A 23,038-nucleotide genomic window follows, 5' to 3' on the forward strand; every position below is an offset into this window, starting at 1 on the left:
AGCAGGAACACAAGCAGGGGGAGTGGGAGAGGGAGAAGCAGGCTTCCCGCGGAGCAGGGAGCCCGATGCGGGACTCGATCCCAGGACCCTGGGATCATGACCTGAGCTGAAGGCAGACGCTTAACGACTGAGCCACCCAGGCGCCCCAAGAAAGAATCAATTTTGCCTGGACTGTGTCTGGAAAGTCTTCATTGAAGTAATTAAACCAAAAAGACACCACAAAAAGTGGTTCCTGAGCACCTACTAGGCTCCAGGCACTGTATTTATCTTATTGATCCAGGAGTGACCCTGGGGGGGGGGGTGGTATTGCCTCCATTTTATAGATGAGCAATTGGCACCAAGAGCTACAGCTGGTCAGGTCCTAGCTGTGCGTGTCCCTCCCGCTAAATCGTAGGTGCTGTGGCCCAGGAGCCATCATCATGGACAACCCCCTTCTCACACCCACCAAGGATACAGCTGTGTACGCTTTCCAGTTTCTGAACCTCACAACCTCCCTGTTCTGCGGGAAAGGAAGACCAGTTATGACAGTCCTCATCTGATGACAAAACATGTCCCAAGAGGCACGATGTTGATGACTCCCTCCGTCCAGCTGTGCAGGCCCTCTGCCCAGGGCCCTTCCTCCCTGCTCTTCCGCCCCTTCTCCTCCATGAAGCCTTCCTGGGTCACTCCCACCATGAACACCTGTTAGCTCATCTTTATCTGTAACTATCCGTGTACGCGTCCAACTTCCCTGCCTCTAGAGCCTCTGGAGGGCAAACTGTACCTTAGCCATCTCCCAGTATTCTGGGGCTGAGCCTGTTTTATTAGTATCACCCTTATTAGTATTACTTTAATTTTTAATTTTAAAATTTATTTTATTTTTTTTGCAAGACACTTTTTTTTTTTTAAGATTTTATTTATTTATTTGAGAGAGAGAATGAGAATGAGAGAGAGCATGAGACGGGGGAGGGTCAGAGGGAGAAGCAGACTCCCCGCCGAGCAGGGAGCCCGATGTGGGACTCGATCCAGGGACTCCAGGATCATGACCCGAGCCGAAGGCAGACGCTTAACCAACTGAGCCACCCAGGCGCCCCTTTAATTTTTTAAGTAAGCTCCGTGCCCAACACGGGGCTTGAACTCACGACCCCGAGATCAAGAGTCGCACACTCAGCCGACGGAGCCAGCCGGGCGCCCCATCTTTATTAGGTATTACTTAAAAATTTTTTTCTCAAGAAAGCAGTGTGCCTGCTGTGGCTCCCATCCTCTGGGATTCAGGAGCCTCGGCCCAACCGTCCACGCAGATCTTCGATCTAGATTCTTCCTAAAGTTGTCATCCACACACGCCTTGCAGAGTCTCACAGGATGAGTAAGCGCCGACAGCCAGGAGGAAGCGAGCCGCCCTTTACAAGTATGGTGGCCGTTGCCTCACTTCCGGTGTCACGTGACCCGCCCATAGTCGTCACATGACCCGTCCGCTCCATTCGGCCGGAATCCAACCTGCAGGGCTAATTCGGTGTCTATAGCTACGGCCGGTACCTGCATCCCTGTTTTTATTTAGTGGATCCTCCATCCTTCCGAGGCTTGAGCCCTGCAGTCCCCTCACCTGGTGATGGAGCTTTCAGGTCCTCCCAGAGAGGTGAGTGGGCCCAGCTCCCCATCGGTCCTGTCACGCTGCTCCCGGAATCCTGGCCATCCGGACCCTGGAATTCAATGCATGACAGTCTCCTCCAGCCCAGGCCTTCATGGCTCTTCGACGGAGGGGCAGATGGAGCAGGGAGGGGTGGAGGGAGAGGCGGTGGGAAGAGGGGAGGAGAGGGGTCCTGGTTGGGGTGGGCAGCACCCAGCTGTCTGTGGGCCTTGTTCTGGCCCTGTTAAAGGAGGGTGGAAGACTAGGCTGTGGGCACCCAGCCCACAGGAGGGAGCTGGGCGTGGAGAGGGGCTTGCCTTCTAGCCAGTCGTCATTCTGTTCTCAGGAGTGTCCCCGGCCCCTGGGCAGGGTAGGCATCATGGCTGCTAGCCTCACGGGATTTCTTCTACTTCAGGCAATATCGTGGGCATCAGGTGAGCGAGGCACGGAGAGGGGAGGGAGCCCCCCGCCTCCCTCTGCCTGATGGTCCTTGGTCCCCTTCTGGCATCCAGGAGCACCAGTGGGTGTGGAATAAACCCTTCTGAGCGACTGAGCCCAAGCTTGGGTGGGGGCACAGCGAGAGGAGTTTTGAAATCCGTGTTGTCTGTCCTTCTGACCTGTGTGTCCCTTCTCTGTCTTCGTCCTGTAGCCCTAGCCTCTGCTTGTGCTCCTTCCCTCCCAGGTGCCCGGCCCTGCAGCCCTAAAAGCTTTGGCTACAGCTCCGTGGTCTGTGTCTGCAATGCCACGTACTGTGACTCTCTCGAGCCCCTGACCCTGCCTGCCCCCGGCACCTTCAGCCGGTATGAGAGCACGCGCAGCGGGCGCCGAATGGAGCAGAGCCTGGGGACCATTCGGGCCAACCGCACGGGCACAGGTGACCACGGCATCCCTGCCCCCAGGGCAGGCTGGGGTCCCCCCGGAGCTGTCATGCCAGTGACCACCACGACTTTCTTCCCTGCGCACTGAGACCCTTCGTTCCCTGTGTGTGTTCTCAGGGCTGCTGCTGACCCTGCGGCCAGGCCAGACGTTCCAGAAAGTGAAGGGCTTTGGAGGGGCCATGACAGATGCGGCTGCTCTCAACATCCTCGCCCTGTCACCCCCTGCCCGGGATTTGCTACTCAAATCCTATTTCTCTGAAGAAGGTGAGGAAAAGGGGGACAAGATGACAGTGTGACTGGCACCCCGACCTTTCCGTTGACCATGACTTCCACGCACCCCTGACATTTGGGTCCTCTCTCAGTGCCCAGTGAAGTAAGAGTGTCCCACCTACCTCTCACTGAGCCCGTAGGGATGCTGAGGCTCAGAAGGCCTGGCTCTGCAGGCCCCAGCCCCGGAGCCCAGGCTCCCTTTGGCCTGCCTTGGACATCATTTAGGACTGGCAGGGGGCAGGCCAGGTCCCACACACTCCTGCTGACCCAGACCCTCCTGCCTTGGCCTTGCCTTCCTGCAGGAATCGAGTACAACATCATCCGGGTCCCCATGGCCAGCTGTGACTTCTCCGTCCGCACCTACACGTACGATGATACCCCTGACGACTTCCAGTTACGCGGCTTCAGCCTCCCTGAGGAGGACGTCAAGCTCAAGGTGGGCACTCGGCCTGGCGGAGTCGATGCCTGCCGGCTGAGAAGCCTCAGGCCGGAGCAGTCTGCGGAGAGACGCGGAACCTGCCCCTGGCTCTGTTGTGTTCTGGGGTGGGGGGGGCAGGGCGGGGGCCGATGGCTAGGCCTGATGCACTGGTCGGGCCAGTCTGTCCGTATTCCAGCTCTGGGTATCTCTCTCCTCACCTCCACTGTCTCCAGATACCCCTGATTCACCAAGCCCTGGAGCTGGCCCGGCGCCCTGTGTCACTGTTCGCCAGTCCCTGGACGTCACCCACGTGGATGAAGACCAACGGGGCCGTGAATGGGAAGGGGTCACTCAAGGGTCGGCCCGGGGATCTCTACCACCAGACCTGGGCCAGATACTTTGTGAAGTAAGGGAGCTGCAAGGCCATGGGGTCTGGACCAGCTCCCCTCTTGGACACCCTCATCTCTGCCCCACCCCTTGACCTTGGCCACCCCCAGACTGGACTCCTCAGACCACCTTTCTACCTTCTGGGCCTTTCAGACTTGGCCTGTCAGTTTTCCCCCCTTGATGGGCCTCCTGTTCCCCAGGGTCTTGGTCCCTTTTCTTGGCCGGGCTCACTCACACCCTTTGCCCTGCCAGGTTCCTGGATGCCTATGCAGAGCACAAGTTACGGTTCTGGGCAGTGACGGCGGAGAATGAGCCCTCTGCAGGGCTGCTCAGTGGGTACCCCTTCCAATGCCTGGGCTTCACCCCCGAACACCAGCGAGACTTCATCGCCCGGGACCTGGGTCCTGCCCTTGCCAACAGTACGCACCGCGACACCCGTCTGCTCATACTGGATGACCAACGCCTGCTGCTGCCTCACTGGGCCCAGGTGGTAAGGCTCAGGGCCTCCAGGAGTATCCCGGTGACCCCCAAATCTAGCATCCAGGTGGCTGGCGCCCAGAGTGTCTTCCCTGCCCCAACTCTTGGTTCCTAGAATTCCCTGGCCTAGAGCCAGGTGCCCAGGTGGCTCCCCTGGGGGCTGACCTCCTCTGGATCTCCAGGGCCCCAGGGGTCCCCAGGTTGTCACCTGAAGCCCCTCTAGTTGCCTGCACCCCACGGCCCATTTCTCAGGTCCTGGTGCTACTTCCAGAACCTTCCGGGCAGGGCCCAGGTTCAGTGGCCCCGTCCCCTCTTTGCCCTTCCCGGTAAAGGTGCTGGCGGACCCGGATGCAGCTAAGTACGTCCATGGCATTGCTGTACACTGGTACCTGGACTTCCTGGCTCCAGCCAAAGCCACCCTGGGGGAGACACACCGCCTGTTCCCCAACACCATGCTCTTTGCCTCCGAGGCCTGTGTGGGCTCCAAGTTCTGGGAGCAGAGTGTACGCCTGGGCTCCTGGGACCGAGGGGTACAGTACAGTCACAGCATCATCACGGTGAGCCCCCGCCCCCCACCGGGCACACCACCGCACACCCTCTTGGTCTCACCAAGGGAAGGCCTCTTCGCCAACCGTCCCCGCTGACTCGCTCTTTGGGGCAAGTTTTGGGATCTCGCGATTCCCTATCACGCTTTCCCTCCCAGACGGGCACACCTCATCTGCCTCAATTTCTCAGCTTCTCTTCCGATGCTTCCATCCTCACCCCCCGCCCCCCCCCCGCCCCGAGTACCGAGGGTATAGAGCACCCGTCACGGGGACGGGGCACCCGTCACCTGTCTTCCTCACACAACCCTTAACGACATTGTCTGGGGACCCTGTGTGGAGCCTTTGTTTCTGCTCTGCTCCCACCCCAGAATCTCCTCTACCACGTGGCCGGCTGGACCGACTGGAACCTCGCCCTGAACCTGGAAGGGGGGCCCAACTGGGTGCGCAACTTTGTGGACAGCCCCATCATCGTCGACATCACCAAAGACACGTTTTACAAACAGCCCATGTTCTATCACCTCGGCCACTTCAGGTGAGTGGAGGGTGGGCCCCCTGGCATCTCCCGCACAGGCCTACAGCGCCCCCCGTGGGGGAGGGCACCGGGGGGAGGCACCGTGGTCCCCCCCCGGCAGGAAGTGAGCAGGTGGCGTCAGCGGACGCTGGGGATGGGCAGTGAGGGCGCAGCTTTGGCCGGGGCTCTGGGGGTGGGCAGGGGGAGAGTGCCTTCTCAGCTGAGTGAGAAGGGAGTGGGCCCGGCCTGAGCACGCCTGCTCCCACCTCAGCAAGTTCATTCCGGAGGGCTCCCAGAGAGTGGAGCTGCTGGCCAGCGAGAAGAACGGCTTGGACGCCGTGGCCCTGACACGTCCCGACGGCTCTGCGGTCGTGGTGGTGCTGAACCGGTGAGAGCGGCGGGGCCGGGGGTGGGGGGGCCGGAGAGCGGGGGCCGGACGGCGGCCTCGGCAGGCCGAGTGCTCAGCTGCTCTTCCCCCCCTTCGCCAGCTCCCCCAAGGACGTGCCTCTCACCATCGAGGACCCTGGCGTGGGCTTCGTGGAGACGCTGTCCCCGGGCTACTCCATCCACACCTACCTGTGGCGCCGCCAGTGACGGCCCGGGCTCGGCGTGGGCATTAAAGGGACAGAGTCGGCTCCCGTGCTGTGTGTGGCTGAGGAGGCTCTAGGAGGGCCGGGGGGGCGTAGGTGACGTAAGCCCGGGAGCAGCGGTTTGGGTGACTCACTCTCCCCCTGGCTGGGGCCGGGGGCTGGAGGCCCCTCGGGAGAGGACAGGGCAGCCCCGGCGGCCCCACCCCCGTGCTGTGTGCCGGCTCCGTGGAAACTGGGCTGGGGCCCAGGGTGAGCTCACCGTCTGGACAAACACGAGCTGGGGGTGGGGGGCGGCTGAGGGAAGGAGGACATGAGGGAGGACATGCACGGCGGCCAGAAGGACGGCGGCCCCTTAAGAGAGTGTCTGATTCCAGTCAGCGTGGACAGGTTTATTACGGGAGTGGCACCCCACTTCCAGCCGTACTGGCAATGGGGCAACACGGGGGCCTCTGGAATGTACGACAGTAGAAAAGTCAGTCCCGGGGGCGTGAGGACACGTCACTCCTCTTCATCCTCCTCAGCCATGCTCAGGGACCGCGCGCCCGGGGCCCGAGCAGGCGTTGCCCGTTGGATAGAGACAATGCCACTGAGCAAGGCGTAGCCCGCCATGGCTGCCAGGCCCGCCAGCACGGAGAGGACCTGGTTCCGGCGCCGGTACGGTTCCTCCTCAGTCTCCGGGCCCACTGGTGCCTGGCGTGGGGGTGGCACCTCGGCTGAGGAACAAGGAAGGAAGGTGGGGGTGGGGGGCTAGTTCCTGGACCCCTGCCCACTTTCCCCAGGGCTGGTGCCCACCCCTCCCCCGTCTGCCCCTTACCTCCATCCCAGGGGAAGTAGAGGCTGAGGATGTGTGTGCAGTAGGCGCAGAGGTTCTGCAGCCCCCGCAGGTGGGCCTGCAGCTTCCCGCTGGGCAGCCTGGCCTGCAGCAGGAGGGCCAAGTAGCTGAAGACGAAGGCGTCCAGGGAGGCGGGGCTGGAGCAGAGAGAGGGCAGGAGGAGACTGTGGCAGAAGGGGTGGGGACAGGGTGGGAGGAAGAGCGGGCCCTGGCAGCAGAGGGCCCCCAGGGGAGGAGAGGACACCCGGTTCTGGACCTGGCGTGGGGAGGGCTCCCCAGGCGGCGCCAGCCTGGCCCTGAATGGGACTCTATCCCGGGGCTGCATAAAGGGCACATTGAGCGCCCCGCAGCCCTGCAGGCCCCCCTGTGCCTGGCAGCCCTCCCACCTCACACACAGCCCCACTGTCATCAGGCCCAGTGTCTGTCCCAAGGACCTCTCGTCCGGCGCCTGAGCCACCCCAGTCCCTGCGGCGACACCTGAACCCGCATCTTCTCCCAAACCGCCTGTCTTTCCCCTGGAGACGGACTCACGCATCTCCGAAGAAGAACTTCTGAGAGCCCAGGCGCTGGGAGAGCAGGGTCAGGCATTCCCGAGCCTCTTGGTACAGCTGCGGGAGGACACAAGGCAGGCTCGCGGCTGCGGGAACAGAGCCCCCTCCCGGCCTGGGCGGCCCCGTTCCTGGCCGTGGTCTTTGGGGCTCCTCTCCTACAGCAGCCCCCTGCCCCGAGGTACCTCCTTCTCCAGCTCTTCCTCGTTCTCAGGCCCGTGCTTCCCGCCCAGCAGCTGCAGCCGCTCCATGAACTGCCGCTGCATGCGGCCGGGGAGGAAGAAGTTCAGGGGAAAGGGCATGGCCTCCGCATACCACTTCCGGGTCACTTCCACGTAGTTCTTGGTGTCTACCCAAAAAGTATGGATCTGGATTGGGGAGGTAGGAAGGATGAAGCAGGTCTGAGCCAGCGCAGCTGCCTGACTTAGGGTGGGCTTCTGTGCTGCCCCTGGCCTCCGTGTGTGTGAGTGTGTCCATGACCCCCCCACGCCCCCACCTTACTGGCCACGAACGCTGGGAGGTCTGGGCGCACTCACCAGCACCGGGAGCAGCTTCTCCTCCAGCAGAGACATGAAGGCCAACGTGTCTGCCCCTTGCCGGGCTGACAGATCATAATCAGCGTTGTACTTCTGTGGAGGAGATGCCCATGAGGCGGACACCAGGAGGCTCCAGGGCACGTCCCCAAGGAGGGAGGCATCCTGTCTGGTGCTACCCGCACGGCCTCTGAGTGCAGCAGAGGTAGAGCAAGCAGCTTTTCCTGCTGAGGCCCCCTTGCCTGGGCCCGTTCAGTAGCCTGTTGCTGTTGGCGGGAAGCCTGGGCCTCGGAGCCTGCTGGCCATCAAGGTCGGGCGCCCGCTGCGGGGAGAAAGGCAGGCCCAGCCGCAAACCAGGAGCAGCTCCCGGAGCCTCCACAGAAAGCTGGCAGCGTGCCTGCTGACGGCGACTTTCTAACAGGAACTTCCCCAGTCCAGGCAGCGCACGGCTGGCAGAGCGGAGCTCAGATGCCGTGTGGGCCTCAGTCCATGCCCCAGGAACTAAGGGACGCCTTCCTCGTGCCCAGGGCCCCTTGGCTTGTTCTCTCAATGCCCACGGCTATTTCTTCTCTTTCATTCCGTGGCCCGGGCGCCACCACACACATTCTAACCGTACCCCAGCTCTCAGCCTGCCACACCTTTGTAGGCTCCCGTGTCTGGTCCTCAGCAACCCTCTCCACATCCTGAGCAAGTTTTGTCCCCACATAACCTCTGGAACATGATCCTTAAAAAAAAAAAAAACCTCTCTGAGCCTCAGATTCTCCCCTGTAGAATCTCCTCTCAATGTGGCTGTGTTAGGAGAACACTCTGGAAACTGCCAAAGCTGTGCTCATACATAAGGAATCAGGGCAGTGGCCCAGTCCCCGCCAGGAACTTTGCATTCTACCTGGATCCCCTCTCTCCATGCCTCCCAAGCCTCCACTGAATTCCCCAGCTCCTTCACCCTTCGGAAAGCAGAAATGAAGAAGAGGCCCCACTTCTGACAAGTGTTCCCATGAAAGAGGAGCCATTGGGAAGATCCTAAGCCCCCTCCTTTCACAAACAAGGAACTTAAAGCTCTGGGAGGTGAAGGAACTTGCCCAAGGTCACACAGTCAAGGACAGAGGGAAGAGCATAGTCAAGGTATCCCTAGTCCTCTTGTAATACTCCCTCCACTTCCCCACGCTGGCTTGAAGCCTTGTCTGTCCTAAGCCCCATATCCAGCCCAACCTGGTCCTGTGAGAAGGACAGGAGCCACCTTTGAGGGCCTCATCTGAGCCAGATATTCTCCTCTGCCGTCCTTTCCCTTCCCTGTGTCATCAGCCTGTTCACCTCTCCCTCCCTGCCCAGCAGGCAAAAGGCACTGTGCCTCCAGATGCCTCCCCAGCTCCCCAGCTTCACGCCTGGCCTAGTGCTTTACTGGTCTCAGCAGCTCTGGGTGTGTCTCTCCCATCGGACTACGTGTTCCTTGAAGCCCTGGGTCTCCTGCATCTAGCTCGACGTTTATCAATAAAAGTCTGTTGCACTGAAATGACTGAACCACTCTCACTGGCAGCCCTCCTTCCCGAGCCACCTACCTCTTTTCGAAGGTGGGTGATGATCTTGTGTGGTACCGAGATGACCTCTCCATGACTGGTCCGGAGGGCAGGCAGAGTTCCTGACATTGAGAAAAAAGGATGCCCACCAGACCCTTAGCTGCCTATCCATATGGATTTACACCACATTCCTGTCCGTCTCTTGCTCCACCCCTTCCTCACCCCCCAGGAACATGGGGTACCTGAAGGGCTCTGCCAGGGGTTGGTGATCTTGTGCACCTTGAGTGGGGCACCAGTAAATCTGGCATAGGTCTGCAGGGAAGGAAGCAGAAGGCAGAGAGGCCCCCAGAGGGGATCAGGAAGAGAAATAACATCTATTGAATTCCTTTTGTGCTACACTTAGTACCTGCCTCACAGAAGAAGAGGTGGGCGTTATGGCTGCCATTTCACAATGGGCAACACAGGGCTCAGAGAGTGTGGACAGGTCTGCCACTCAAAGCCTCCCCTCTGTCCCCTCCCCTGCCATCTACCTGATGTACACATAGCCTCCTAAGTTCCTCCTAACCAGTATATCCCTTTCCTTGGAAGCACTGACCATGTCCTTCTCTGGGAGTCTCTGTGGCCTGTTCCTACTTAAAGCTTAGCACCTGAACACATTACTTTTATTTGCTAACATGTCTGCCGTTCTGCAAACAACTGCAGGGGAGAAACTAAGTCTTATCCATCTTTGCGTGCCAATGTGCCCTATTTGGAAGAGGCCTGATACGTGCTTATTAAATGAAGGATGAGTGAATGAATGAAGTGAACTAGTCTTTCTGGCTGCAAAGCTCTTTGCACAGAGCCTGGCGGTAAGCCTTTTGGTTCAATAAATAAGCTCAGTAAATGCTGCTCAGTGAGGAGGAGGAGGAAAGGGAGGCTGAGAAGACAGGAATGCCAAGCCCGAGAGCCCGGAGATCGTCCAGGCTCAGTAAACCTCCAGATGAAGAAACAGCGCTCAGAGACGAGAAGGGATCGCCCCAAGGTCACATAGCCAGTAAGTGGATGAGCAAGGACTTAAGACTCATTTCCTGAACCCCAACCAGGCCTCTTGCTGTGGCTGCACGAAACCTAGGCTGTTAAGCCATAGGGCACCGAGCCCATATGGGCTAGGCGCAGTCTTTGATTGCCTCAGTTTCCCCCAGTGCTCCCGCGCTGAGGCACCCTGGCAAAATTCGGACGATCGGCCAGTTCGGTTCCCCCCCCCCCAGTCCTCCAGAGCGCAGCAGAGGGCAGTGGCGCCACCCCTCACCAGCACGGCCAGGCTGTCCAGATCCACTGACGGTAGCCCCCAGCCCCCCGACCAGCAGAACAGCTCCATGGGCGCCGCCATCTTGCCCGCCCTCTGTCCCGGAAGCACCTCCCCTCGCGCTTCCGCCCGGCCCCGCGCGGCCCCCTCCACCCGCCCCGCCCCGCGGGCCGCCGGAGGCGGGGGCCGGAGCGAGCTCCGAGGCGGGGCGGGGCGGCGCGGGGCGGAGCCGAGGGCTTCTGGGGAGGGTGGCCGCCGCCGGCTCCAGAGGCGGGTCCCGAAGGGGGGAAGGGTTCTCGGCCGGGCCCTCCTCGCGGAGGCTGGGCGCCCTGGCTGCGGGGAGCCCCGGACCCCCGAGGGCGCGGCGGGTCCCGGCGAAGCGGGTCTTGTGCGCCCGGGCCGGCTCTGGGGTTTCTCGCAGCCCTGCACGCGGCCTGGGCTGCGCCCGGGCCCCGCGGGACTCGGCCCGGAGCAGGGGCCGCGGGGGGGTCCCCCGAGCCGCATGTTTTCCACAGCGCGTTATGTTTGGAGCCCGCCCCGCGCCGCCTGTCGCCATGGAAACAAAACAGGGGCGGCGGCGGCCGTAGCCGGGTCGGGCTGGGGCCTGGATGGGGGGAGGGGGTGGGGCTCGCGGGCCGTTGCCGGGGTAACGGGAACCGAGGCGCCCCTCCGCTTCATCCGGGTCACGGCCTGCCCGCCAGTACCCCATGTGTTCCCTGTTTGGCCCCGGCCCCTTGCCTGTCCCCTGGTTTACTCCCGGCCCTGCTGGCCCTTTCCTCGTTCCCGATTCCTTCCGTCCAACCCCTTCACTGACCGCTGCGTTAGGCTGGCCCTCCAGTTCCTAGCAGGGGCCTCCACGTTTTCCCAGGAATGAGGCACGTGTCAGGGGACCCCCACCCTAATAAAGAGCACTTGCTTCGTCAGAGCAGCGAAGTTCAAGCCATGTGGGCATCCCCTGGGCACGATAGCAAGCTAGTTTCCACCACTCCCTTGGCATCCTCTGATGCCAGTTGTGGAATAATGCCCACTGTCTGGCACTGCCCCTGCCTGGGGTTCCTGCCTTCCCCGACTGTAACTTACAGAAAACAGTAGCGTTCGGTAGTGGCCCCCAGCAGCGAGATGCCAGGAGGGAGGGAGGCACCTGGGAGGGAGGACCGTTAGGGAGAGGCAGGAGGCAGGGAGGCCTCCAGACTCTTCCCCAGTGCCCCTGGTTCCCAGGGCTGGGGATGCCTCCGGGCTGATTGGCAGCTCTTTGTTTCAGCCCCCCCTCACCCGCCTGATGGCCCCCCCCTTCACCTCCCCCTTCCAGTCCCTCCGCCCCCCGCTCCTGCTCTCTCCGCCTAGCCTTTTCCCCTCCCAGCCGCCTGCCTGCCAGGGGTAGTGAGCCAGCTGAGCGGCATGGAGACGCAGGAACTTCGAGGGGCCCTGGCTCTTCTCCTCCTTTGCACTTTCGCATCTGCCAGTCAGGACCTGCAGGGTAAGCCTGTCTCCATCCTCTTAGACCCCGCTGGGCCTCCTCCCCGTTTGCCCCCAGCCGAGTAGCAGGAAACATGTGGGCCAGGGGAGAGTCCTGAAATTGACCAGGAGGGAAGAATTGGTGAAATTAGGGCCATAGACGGAGGAGTGAACACCAGAGGGTGGTGGGTGAGTAGGAACTGGCCAGGGTCAGCGTGAGGCCGGGGCAGAGGACTCAGGAGCTGGATGCTAGGGCTGCCCCGGCTGGGTTGGTGTCTGAGCATCCGCAGGCAGCCCAGGATCTGGGAGAGCAGTGCAAAGGTGGGCTTCTTCACCCGCTGGGCTCCTGGCTGCCCCAGGACAGGGTGGGGGTGGGGACCGAGAGGTCTGGGCTCTCCCGGAGGTCTGGCTGTGGGATGGGCCTGTGGGTGTGGGAGAGGTAGCTGGAGCAGATGACAGAGGCACGGATTCATTACTGGCTGGAGGGGAAACCACAGACTGGCCAGGACACGGGAGGAGAGGAGCTGGGTCCTACCTTCCCGTGGGGGAGAGGCAGACAGTACGAGGGTCGGAGCCCTCAGTGGGCAGCTCTTCTCATCCAGAGTGTGTGTGCTGAGCCCCCAGGATGGGAGGAGGGGCGTTCGGGTGTGGAATGAGCCAAACCAGCAGCGTAAAGAGAAACTGCTTTTCCATTTCTGCGCTGTGGGCACCAGGTGCTACTTCTGCGTGGGATCAGCACAGTGGCTCCCTTGCGCCACCTGGTGGGCGCATCTCAGTTGTGCCAGGCGCTGTTTCTGTGTTTCCGAGAGGCTCAGGCCTTCGGGTTCCAGAGGGTGGCAGTAGGCAATATTGAGGGAAAGGAAGGCACAACGCCTTGTCTTCTGATAGCAGCAAGGGTTGAATTTCAAGAAGGTGACTAACGCTGCCTGGGGGCGGGGGTGGGGGGTAGTGATGAAGGATGCTCCGCCCTTGAGGGCTCAGGGGAAAGGGCAGGCCTTGGCATTTGACCCCTCTCTCTGACCTTGGTAATCCTTGCCTGGCCAGTGATTGACCTGCTGACTGTGGGCGAGTCTCGGCAGATGACAGCTGTAGCAGAGAAGATCCGGGCAGCCCTGCTCACTGCTGGAGACATCTACCTCTTGTCCACCTTCCGCCTGCCCCCCAAGCAGGGTGGGGTCCTCTTTGGCCTCTACTCTCGCCAGGACAACACACGATGGCTGGAGGCCTCAGTTGTGGGCAAAATTAACAAAGGTGACTGGTGGGCATCTCCTTTCCTGCAGCGATGATCCCTTGAGCACTTTCCCTCGTCCCCACTCCCATACCCCTCTTAATTCTCCTTGGGCTCCGTGGGGGCCCATGGACCCATCCGACTGTGCTCAGGCACCAGGGGCGCCTGGAATGGGGTGCTTAGGAGGTGCCTCAGGAGGCCAGGTACCCAAACAAGAGAGTGAGGCCTAATACTTGTAGGGAGGGGGTTTTGTACTTGGGGCTGCCTGGGGGAGGGAGAGGCATGTCTACGTGTCCCAGCAAGGGTATTCAGCAGCCCCTCAGATCCCCGGCACAGTCCAGTGGGTACAGAACCAGCTGCCACCCTAGCAAGGGACAGAGTGACTGAAGACTAAGGACGTCCTTGTCTCTGAACCGGTTTGAAAAGCATCTGTTGTGTGCCCATCACATACAAGGTGGCGAGAGATGCATAGCTGACTAGGGGCTGATAGGCATGCCGTCCAGAAGAGTTGATTCGAGGCTCAGCTGGGAGACAGGGGACGGGGGACAGGACCCGTACTGACCTCCCCTCCCGGGCAGTCCTGGTGCGGTACCAGCGGGAAGACAGCAGAGTGCACGCGGTGAGCCTCCAGCAAGCAGGCCTGGCCGACGGGCGCACACACACGGCTCTCCTGCGGCTCCGCGGCCCCGCCCGCCCCAGCCCTGCCCTGCAGCTCTATGTGGACTGCAAACTGGGAGACCAGCACGCTGGCCTCCCTGCGCTGGCCCCCATTCCTCCAGCGGAGGTCGACGGGCTGGAGATTCGGACTGGACAGAAAGCGTATTTGAGGATGCAGGTGAGCAGGGAGGGAGGGCCCCCTGAGTTCCCGCAGATGCATTTTGCAGCAGCAGGGGGAGGAGGAGTTGGTGGATTTTCCCACCCTACTCTGCTCCTATCCCCCCCCACCCAGGGCTTCGTGGAATCTATGAAAATGATTCTGGGCGGGTCCATGGCCCGGGTGGGAGCCCTGAGTGAGTGTCCATTCCAGGGGGACGAGTCCATCCACAGTGCAGGTAACACGGAGCTGACGTTCTGGACCCCAAATCACTTCCTGTGGTCTTTGTTGATTCTCATCTCCTTGTCTTCCCCCTTAACGCTCATTCCTTTGGCTCACTCATTTTCTGGGGCTTCTGACCCTGTTACCCCCAATCTCCTTTGCCTCTGGCTCTGTGATCTCCAAATGATACAGCCATCCCAGGAGGCGTGGCTCGAAAAGTCTCCCTGTTCAGGTGGCCCCGCCTCCCGTGGTGGCTGGGAGAATAGAGCGATGGAGGAGAAGAATAGAACTCCCAAGCACTCCGTGTGGGGGTGAGAAAGTTAATTGCTTGGTCTTGGTGACCCAGGGAAGGGTCTTGGGTCTTTCTTAGCTTTCGTTGGGAGGCTGTCACCTACCAGCAGTCTGAGCATTGTCCATCTGCCTGGTGTCTCTGACAAGGATGTTCAGAGGTTCTTACCTAAATAAAATGCCCACTTCTCCCAGAAGCTTGGTAGGGGGACTGGAGCGGAAATGGAGTGGACTGGGGGCCTGGCCCTGCTCTGGGTCACCTCTCACTTGGATCCCTTCTGCTGCTTCTAGGCCTGGGAACCAGGAGGATCTGGGTTTTGACTGTGAGGCAACCCCCTTGGAGGGTCCCTCACCCAGTGGGGAGAGCTGGTGCCGCCTGCCTGTCACCTCTGCCCTCCTACCATCCAACTGCCCGTCCTTCTTCCAAGACTCCTCTAGGCCTTTGTTCCTGCCCCTCTTTTCCTTCCTCCTCCTCCCTGGCCTGGCCCTCTTCACGTTTCTACCCTCTGTGTTTTCTCCTCTCCAGTGACCAACGCACTTCACTCCATCCTAGGTGAGCAGGCCACAAGGAGGGGGGAGGGGCGAGAGGCTGGGGAGGAGGTCCAGGGCTTGGGCAGCGGCCTGAAACAAAGTCCTCTTTAGCCAGGAGAGGGGTGGGGTTTAAAGGCAGGGTGGGCAGCAGGGGCAGGAATCGGCTTACTGCCCCAAAGAGGGACCAGGGCTGTGGCCCAGTTCTGAGCTTCTCTGCACCCGGGGCTCTGGCAGGTGAGCAGACCAAGGCGCTGGTCACCCAGCTCACTCTCTTCAACCAGATCCTGGTGGAGCTGCGCGATGATATCCGAGACCAGGTTTGAGCGCACTGGTGGAGGGGGCGGCACGGGCTCTGGGATGGGGTGGTGGGTGCGAGGAGCTGGCTGCCCCCATTCTTCTGTCCACCAGGTGAAAGAAATGTCTCTGATCCGAAACACCATCATGGAGTGTCAGGTGTGCGGTGAGTGGGAGAGTGGGGTGGGCTCCAGATGGCATCCCCGTGTTCCCCACCCCGTGGCTTCAGGCTCCACTTCCAGGGATTGGCATGGCCACCTCTGGGTGGCTCTGACCGTGCCCGCCCCTCAGGCTTCCACGAGCAGCGTTCCCACTGCAGCCCCAACCCCTGCTTCCGAGGCGTGGACTGCATGGAAGTGTATGAGTACCCTGGCTACCGCTGCGGGCCCTGCCCCCCTGGCCTGCAGGGCAACGGCACTCACTGCGCGGACATCAATGAGGTGGGGAGGGCAGCCTGCGAGGGCACAGAGAGTTAGGAGAGGCCCGAGGCGGTGGGGTGGGTGTCAGTCAGGATCAGAAGAGCCCGGGCTTTAGGACGTTGGGAGACAGGAAAAGAGGTGAGGAAGGAGGGCGCAAAGTGCGTGGCGAAGACCGGAGGGCCACGTGGAGGCCCGGGGGTGGGGTGAGAGCAGTGAGGCCGGGTGGGGAGAGCACAGGCAAGGGCCTGACCGCTCCCTCCTTCGTCCCGCAGTGTGCTCACACTGACCCTTGCTTCCCTGGGGCCAGCTGCGTCAACACCGTGCCCGGCTTCCACTGCGAAGCCTGTCCTCGAGGCTACAGAGGCACTCGGGTGTCCGGCGTGGGCATCGACTATGCCCGCGCCAGCAAACAGGTCAGGTCGAGTAGAGCGTGGAGACGAGTTCTTGGCCTTGTGGGGACCGGGGGCTAACGGGCTGGACACGGGGTCCTTGTGATAAGTGGGCTGGGGCTCCGGGCTGGTGCTCTGGCTTTGCTGGGGGAGACCCGCCGTGGGTCCGGTCCTACCTCGAGTCTGCCCCTTCAGGTCTGCCATGATGTGGACGAATGCAATGACGGGAACAATGGTGGCTGTGACCCAAACTCCATCTGCACCAATACTGTGGTGAGCCGAGTGCCCGGAGTGTGTCGGGAGTGCTGGGGTGTGTGAACCCCACTTCAGATCTGCTGCTCCCCCTCCTCCTTCCCTAGGGCAGGCCACACAGACGTGGCACACTCTGGTTTGGAATCCTGGTTCTGCTTCTTACTGTGACCGTTAGCAGGTCTCCTGAGGTTCAGTGTCCTCACTTGAAAACTGGGGCTGAGATACACCTCAAAAGGCTGCCAGGAGAGCCCAAAGGCGATGACTGCCCTAGCTGGCTTCAGGCTGGGAGTGCCCACTCTGCACCCCTCGGGCAGGACAGCCCCGGTCCTGGGTGCCCGGCGGGCTGACCCTCCTCCCTGAGACACTGCTTCCCTGTTCTTAGGGCTCTTTCAAGTGTGGCCCCTGTCGCCTGGGCTTCCTAGGCAACCAGAGCCAGGGCTGCCTCCCAGCCCGCACCTGCCACAGCCCAGCCCACAGCCCCTGCCACGTCCATGCGCACTGTCTCTTTGAACGCAACGGGGCAGTGTCCTGCGCGGTGAGCTAGGCCTGGGGCTTGGGGGGGAAGGGGAGACTCCGCTTAGGGCCTGGGATGGGGGCCCACATGGGAAGGGGCCCGGGAACTGGTTGGTGAGAATGGGGGCTAGAGCAGGAAAAGGCTGGGGTGTGAGGAGACGGCCCTGGCCCTCATTCCTACCCTTCCCGTTGCCCAGTGTAACGTGGGCTGGGCCGGGAATGGGAATGTGTGTGGGACCGACACGGACATCGATGGCTACCCGGACCAGGCCCTGCCGTGCATGGACAACAACAAACACTGCAAGCAGGTGTGGGGCAGGCGGGCAGGCAGGCAGGCTGGGGCAGGGGTGCGTGCCTAGGCTGGGGTGGGTGCCCAGGCTGGGGCGGGGGGGGGCAGCCTGGGGCAGGCGGGCAGTGGTGAGCGCGCAGGCTGGGGCGGCGGTCGGGGGAGCAGCCTGGGGCAGGCGGGCAGTGGTGAGCGCGCAGGCTGGGGCAGGCCACAACCCATCCTGCCTCTTCCTCCCCTGACCTTTAGGACAATTGCCTCTTGACACCAAACTCTGGGCAGGAAGATGCTGATAACGATGGCGTGGGGGACCAGTGTGATGATGATGCCGATGGGGATGGGATCAAGAATGTCGAGGTGGCTCCTGTCCCTTTCAGCTCCTCTGCTCCCCTCCACGCCTTGTCCCATAACCCTGTCCCCCCTTGGTCCCTGGCGGCTCTGCAGGACCTCAGTGCTCCGTTAGGGAAGCATAAACCCTGTGCCAGGACAGGGTGGATTCCGTGGAGGGCGGGTGGGCGGGCCGGCACGTCGTGGTGACTGCAGACACGGGCACGGGACGAGGTGAGGGCTAGGTGGCCAGGGGTGCAAGGGAGGCCTGACTCTTCCTCTCACCTCAGGACAACTGCCGGCTGTTCCCCAACAAGGACCAGCAAAACTCTGATACAGATTCGTTCGGGGATGCCTGTGACAACTGCCCCAACGTTCCCAACAATGACCAGAAGGACACGGACGGCAACGGGGAAGGGGACGCGTGTGACAACGATGTGGATGGGGACGGTGCCACTGGGGCTGGGGACTGGGAGGCCCGTGTGGATTTGGGTGCCGGTGGGAAGGAGGGGCAGTTGGGCAGTCTGACGGCCGCAGGGGGAGGCCTGGGTGGGCAGAGGGCCCTGGGAATGTGAGGCAGGGGGCAGGAGCAGGCCAGAGGGCGCGGGCGGATTCCCCGCGCAGCTGTCCTGGTGGGAGAGCAGCTCCGGAAGAGCGCCACCTGCTGTTACTGACAGGCTTGTGCCCCCTGCACGTCTCGTAGGCATCCCCAATGGATTGGACAATTGCCCTAAAGTCCCCAACCCCCTGCAGACAGACAGGGATGAGGACGGGGTGGGGGATGCCTGTGATAGCTGTCCTGAGATGAGCAACCCTACGCAGGTACAGGGGTGGGGAGGGCAGGGAGCGGGAGGGCCTGGGGTGAGGTCCCAGCCCTTCCCATGGGAAGCGTCCGGCCATCGTCTTCAGTTATCAAGAGATGGTGAGAACGGCCCCCCTCTCTCAGACAGATGCAGACAGCGACCTGGTAGGGGATGTCTGTGACACCAACGAGGACAGGTAGGGCGGGCCAAGAGACGGACGGTCCTACCGGGGTTCCTTTACTTTCCTGCAGTACATTCTCTGTTTCCTGTACGGTTAAGCTCTGATTCTCCACTACTGTTGAGCAGGAAGTCACTCCCCTAGTCTAGCCTCCACTCCTGCCGCTGGGCGTTCACCTCACCTGGCTGACTGCAGGGCACACCCCAGACTTCTGAGCAGAAGAGAGGGGATGGATGTGGTACTTTTAGAGCCTTTACTTGGTGCCTGTTCTGGGCAGCGATGGGGATGGACATCAGGACACCAAGGACAACTGCCCACAGCTGCCAAACAGCTCCCAGCTGGACTCAGACAATGACGGACTTGGAGACGAGTGTGATGGGGACGATGACAATGACGGGGTCCCAGACTACGTGCCTCCTGGTCCTGATAACTGTCGCCTGGTACCCAATCCCAATCAGAAGGACTCAGACGGTGAGGCTGGGGTCCCACAAAGGATTGCACTGGAGGGGGCCCTGCCCAGGGAAAGGAGGCAGGTGCTGCTGGGGAGAAGCCAGGAAGACAAAGCCCGACGGGGGGGTAGTCTTGTCTGGAGGCCACGGCCAGGCCTTCCTGAGCACCTGGCCCCACTCTGCCAGGCAATGGTGTTGGGGATGTGTGTGAGGATGACTTTGACAATGACGCGGTGGTCGACCCCCTGGACGTGTGCCCCGAGAGTGCAGAGGTGACCCTCACAGATTTCCGGGCCTATCAGACTGTCGTCTTGGATCCTGAGGGTGATGCTCAGATTGATCCAAACTGGGTCGTGCTCAACCAGGTACTTGGGCAGTGGGCTGGGCAGGTGCTATCAGACCAGACTACCAGGTGGGGCCTAGGTGGGGCCGCGTACCCGGAACAGGGCTTTCTTCTTCACTGCACACCCCCAGGGCATGGAAATCGTTCAGACCATGAACAGTGACCCCGGCCTGGCAGTTGGTATGTATGGGGCACCCAGTTTGATCCTGTCCACATGGAGGAATCCTACAGGGTCAGAGGGTGGGGGCCAAGCTGGCCATACACGTCACAGGCATCCCTTCCCACCCTGAGTCCGCCGTGGGCCAGTGGTGGCTTTGCTGCCCTGACCTTGACCCCACCTGCCCCCCAGGATACACAGCCTTCAATGGTGTGGACTTTGAAGGCACCTTCCACGTGAACACGGTGACTGATGATGACTACGCAGGCTTTCTCTTCAGCTATCAAGACAGCGGCCGCTTCTACGTGGTCATGTGGAAGCAGACGGAGCAGACCTACTGGCAGGCCACACCCTTCCGGGCTGTTGCTCAGCCGGGGCTGCAGCTCAAGGTCCGCGGCTGCCCAGAGCCCCCAGTCCGGGGCCCTTTCCCAAAGCCTCCCTGAGCTGGCCCCAGGGCTTCTCCCGCCGCCTGCGTGGGGACCCTCTTCCTTAGCCGTCTGGCCTGGAGGTTGGCTCCCCGGGACTCCAGAACGTTCTCCTGACCACCTTGACTTCCTTCTCCACCTGCACTTCCCAGCCTGTTGTCTGGGTCCTGTGGTTGACCCAACATCTTTGCCAATACCCTCCAGGCAGTGACGTCAGTGTCCGGCCCAGGTGAGCACCTCCGGAATGCCCTGTGGCATACTGGCCACACCCCTGATCAGGTGCGACTGCTGTGGACTGACCCGCGAAACGTGGGCTGGCGTGACAAGACCTCCTACCGCTGGCAGCTGCTGCACCGGCCTCAAGTCGGCTACATCCGGTGAGGGAGGGGCTGAGCCCTCCTGAGGGACCCAGGCCAGGCTTTGCTTCACCTTTAGCTGGGACTCACCAGTGACGGCCCCTCTACTCCCCTCTACTCCCCTCTACTCCACTCCTCGGTGCCATGGGCTGGGACCGGGACCACTTCTCTCTCTCCCCTCCCACCACAGACGTCCCACCTCAGCCCTGCTCTCCTCCTCAGGCAGCCTGGGCCCTGGTGCTGGTGCGACCTAGGACCTATAGGTGACGTTGGGCGAGTTCTTCCTCGTCCGAGCTCTGTTTTTCCCTCTGTAAAGTGAGGGCATCTCTGGGAGCCTCTAAACCACAGGCCAGTCTTTGGAGAGGCCCATCACATCCAGCCCCTTCAGTGGTACCTCCCAGAAGCCCCCCCATCACGGTGTCTGACCCGGAAGGGGTCGTCATTTGCAGAAGAGTAAACCGAGGCCTAGACTGCACACTTCTTAGTAGCAGGGCTAAGACTTCTCAGTTCAGTGCTGTGTGCACCCCTGTGCATTTCCTAGTTGGTGGGGATGACAGGGAAGGGAGGGGAAATGGCAAGAGCCCAGGGTCCACGGACTTGGGTTGGTTCTCCTTTAAGGTGCCTGGGGCTGCAGGGTGCCAGGGCAGGGGATAAGGGAGGGTGGACTAGAGCCTGGGAAGCGGGTGACTTCACCCCCCAGCCCTTTGTGCTCATTGTCATGGCAACCCAATCCTCGCTTGGAATGTGGCTGGTGCTTTGAGATGCAAAGGGGGCGGACAAAGAGGCAGGGGCCCCAGGCCTGAGAAAAGCACCCGTGTCCCTCCCCTTTCCTTCCTCCCTCTCCCTCCTTCCGTTCTCTCCCTCTGGCCCGGTGAGCTCCAGGGGGGTTGGGGATGAGCAGGGGCCTGGGCTTGATGGCCCAGTGCCCACTGGCATCCTAGCACCCACGGACACCCCTATCCTGGACAGGGTGAAGCTCTATGAGGGTCCTCAGCTAGTGGCGGATTCTGGGGTGATCATTGACACAGCCATGCGGGGAGGGCGTCTTGGTGTATTCTGCTTCTCCCAAGAAAACATCATTTGGTCCAATCTCCAGTACCGATGCAATGGTGAGGCTCCAGACTGAGATCAGCCTGACCTTTCCGATGCCCTCGTGGGAGAGTCCTAGCTTCTGACCTTAATCATTTCTCCTTCCTCAGACACAGTGCCCGAGGATTTTGAGCCATTCCGGAGGCAGCTGCTCCAGGGAAGAGTGTGAAGAGGCGGCCACCGGATTCAGAATCCTGATTTTAGACCCTTTGGCCTTGGGGTCCATCCTGGAGACGCTGGGGTCTAATCTACAGCAGCTCAGCCAAACACAGACCCTCCTCTGGCACCCACAGGAGTTTAGCCCCAGAGGGGTGGTGACCCCACTGTTCAGGAGTTGGGAAGTTTTCAAGGGATATTTTTCTCAGGCACTAACCCCAGGAAAGATAACACCACATTGCCATAAAGTTCCAGTGGTTTTCTAAGCTAGTGCATGTTGCTTATTTTAGGGATTTTCCGGGATAGTGTGGGGAGCAGGAAGGAACCTGAGGGGGTGAGGAAGGGGGCTGGTAGGATGAAAGTTGGAGATCTACAGAAGTTTGGCTGTGTCTGGGGCCGGGTGGAGGAGGGAAGGTGCTGGATTGGGGTAGGTGAAGGATGAGGGGCTAGTCCGAAGATGGCTAAAGTCCTCCCAGCCCCACTTACTCACGGTGGCAGCGGCGACACTCCAGTCTATCTTAGGTCGTCCCGATCGAGAGGAGGGCTGGAGCTGGCCCGCTCGGGGCGAGGGGGAGGCCGGGGGGCCGGGGGGGCCGGAGGCCGGGACGAGTGCAATATTGGCGGGGGAAGGAACAACACTGCACCGCGTCCCGTCCCTCCCGCCCGCCCGGGGCCCGGGATCCCGCTCCGCACCGCCTGCAGCCGGACCAGCCCCAGAACCGGGGTCGCGCCGGGGAGTTGGGTCCACCCTGGATGCCAGGGCCTTGGCGCCTGGACGAGGGGGGAGGGGACGGTGTGTGTGGGGGTGCCAGGAGGGGAGACCGCGGTGGCCCGGAAAGCCGCTTTCCGACACCCAGCCGTTGCGCGCGCTTGCTCTTTAAATACTCGGAGTGCGTGGCGCGGAGCCGTCGCCATGGTGACGCGTGTCCCAGCAACCGGACTGAATGGCTGTTGCCTGGCAACGCCGGGGCAGAAGTTTTGGGGCCGCCCACTTAGATGCTTGCGCTTTCCCCCGCGGGCGGGTGGGGGGCTTCCGCGCCCCTCCGGCCCGCGCGCCCCGCCTGGCCGCTGCACGAAGCCGCGCCCCCCTCGCCTGCCGCCCGGCTTCCCCCAGCCCCGTGGCACCTTAGTGTTATGAAAGTCCCTTGTCCAGTCTACTCGCTGCGACCGAGAACTGTTCCTAATGCGGACGCAACTGGGGGATGTAACCTCCGGAGGGGGCCCGACCCCCACGCTCCACGTGCGCTGTGCCCCAAATACCTCCCCGTGCCCAAACGTTTCTGCCCTTCGTACTTCTCCCCTGCCGTTACCCCCTCTCACATACAGTCCCCTGGTCACCACCATGTGCCTGCCTCCCCCCAATTGCACTGTGCTCCCCATGATAGCTCTGGGCCCCCAAATACCATTCTGTTGCCCCACCTAGTCTCCGCCTCGTAAACGCGTCATTAACCTGCCCCATTTCCCCTCCCACATTCCGCTGTCCTCTCCCATCGACCTCGGCGCCCCTTCCCGGTACCTCAGGACCCCACCCACTGAGCGCCATCTCCGCCGGACTCCGCCCCCACGCGCCCCGGGGTCCCCGTAGCGGTCAGCCTTTGCGCCCACGGAGCGGCGCGTCCCTGCGCTCTGCGTCCGAGCCCCTGACCTGCGCGCCGGGGCTCCGCGCGCCC

The 23,038-nt window shown here is 61.7% G+C and overlaps 3 protein-coding genes across 7 annotated transcripts; 2 read left to right on the forward strand and 1 right to left on the reverse strand.

The window, feature by feature from the left end:
- Positions 1–1,352: 1,352 nt before the first annotated feature.
- Positions 1,353–5,727, forward strand: GBA1 (glucosylceramidase beta 1). Of its 2 annotated transcripts, none has more exons than XM_036124415.2 (11): positions 1,353–1,615; positions 1,953–2,040; positions 2,256–2,480; positions 2,602–2,748; positions 3,057–3,190; positions 3,406–3,578; positions 3,812–4,049; positions 4,369–4,593; positions 4,950–5,113; positions 5,364–5,480; positions 5,581–5,727. In XM_036124415.2, exons 1-11 carry the CDS (start codon positions 1,589–1,591, stop codon positions 5,684–5,686), a joined length of 1,644 nt encoding a protein of 547 aa, XP_035980308.1. In that variant the 5' UTR covers positions 1,353–1,588; the 3' UTR covers positions 5,687–5,727. The 2 variants fall into 2 exon arrangements, with proteins under 2 accessions (XP_035980308.1, XP_035980309.1); XM_036124416.2 differs by having other exon boundaries at positions 1,361–1,615; positions 2,289–2,480.
- Positions 5,728–6,056: 329 nt separating this feature from the next.
- MTX1 (metaxin 1) lies at positions 6,057–10,533 on the reverse strand. The gene is made up of 8 exons (XM_036124417.2): positions 10,398–10,533; positions 9,352–9,421; positions 9,152–9,231; positions 7,599–7,691; positions 7,248–7,430; positions 7,046–7,122; positions 6,497–6,651; positions 6,057–6,395 (listed from the first exon to the last, which is right to left on the reverse strand). The coding sequence occupies exons 1-8, from the start codon at positions 10,476–10,478 to the stop codon at positions 6,181–6,183; spliced, it is 954 nt and encodes a 317-aa protein (XP_035980310.1). The 5' UTR covers positions 10,479–10,533; the 3' UTR covers positions 6,057–6,180.
- A 468-nt stretch (positions 10,534–11,001) lies between these two features.
- On the forward strand, positions 11,002–21,634 carry THBS3 (thrombospondin 3). 4 transcript variants are annotated; one of them, XM_036124407.2, is made up of 23 exons: positions 11,004–11,871; positions 12,894–13,100; positions 13,656–13,912; positions 14,027–14,129; positions 14,928–14,954; positions 15,167–15,249; positions 15,341–15,392; positions 15,518–15,666; positions 15,918–16,058; positions 16,230–16,307; positions 16,669–16,821; positions 16,997–17,107; positions 17,335–17,442; positions 17,703–17,862; positions 18,116–18,234; positions 18,359–18,411; positions 18,671–18,864; positions 19,029–19,207; positions 19,317–19,365; positions 19,535–19,731; positions 19,972–20,144; positions 21,093–21,232; positions 21,323–21,634. In XM_036124407.2, the coding sequence occupies exons 1-23, from the start codon at positions 11,793–11,795 to the stop codon at positions 21,379–21,381; spliced, it is 2,871 nt and encodes a 956-aa protein (XP_035980300.1). In that variant the 5' UTR covers positions 11,004–11,792; the 3' UTR covers positions 21,382–21,634. The 4 variants fall into 4 exon arrangements, with proteins under 4 accessions (XP_077934701.1, XP_077934703.1, XP_035980300.1 ...); XM_078078575.1 differs by lacking the exon at positions 21,093–21,232 and having other exon boundaries at positions 11,002–11,871; XM_078078577.1 differs by lacking the exon at positions 15,167–15,249 and having other exon boundaries at positions 11,003–11,871; positions 15,341–15,385.
- The last annotated feature ends 1,404 nt before the right edge of the window (positions 21,635–23,038 follow it).

Source organism: Halichoerus grypus, chromosome 7 (genome assembly GCF_964656455.1).
Source record: "Halichoerus grypus chromosome 7, mHalGry1.hap1.1, whole genome shotgun sequence".
In the NCBI taxonomy this organism is placed as follows: Eukaryota; Metazoa; Chordata; class Mammalia; order Carnivora; family Phocidae; genus Halichoerus; species Halichoerus grypus.

Coding starts and splice junctions, on each gene's coding strand:
- GBA1 (XM_036124415.2), top strand. CDS start 1,589: ATGGAGCTTTCAGGTCCTCCCAGAGAG. Junction 2,481..2,601: donor GGCCAACCGCACGGGCACAG/GTGACCACGGCA, acceptor GTGTGTTCTCAG/GGCTGCTGCTGACCCTGCGG. Junction 3,579..3,811: donor TGGGCCAGATACTTTGTGAA/GTAAGGGAGCTG, acceptor TTGCCCTGCCAG/GTTCCTGGATGCCTATGCAG.
- MTX1 (XM_036124417.2), bottom strand. CDS start 10,478: ATGGCGGCGCCCATGGAGCTGTTCTGCTGGTCGGGGGGCTGGGGGCTA. Junction 7,692..9,151: donor TCACCCACCTTCGAAAAGAG/GTAGGTGGCTCG, acceptor TCTCCTCCACAG/AAGTACAACGCTGATTATGA. Junction 7,123..7,247: donor AGGAAGAGCTGGAGAAGGAG/GTACCTCGGGGC, acceptor GTCCTCCCGCAG/CTGTACCAAGAGGCTCGGGA.
- THBS3 (XM_036124407.2), top strand. CDS start 11,793: ATGGAGACGCAGGAACTTCGAGGGGCCCTGGCTCTTCTCCTCCTTTGC. Junction 14,130..14,927: donor CGAGTCCATCCACAGTGCAG/GTAACACGGAGC, acceptor TCTCCTCTCCAG/TGACCAACGCACTTCACTCC. Junction 18,412..18,670: donor TGTGACACCAACGAGGACAG/GTAGGGCGGGCC, acceptor TGTTCTGGGCAG/CGATGGGGATGGACATCAGG.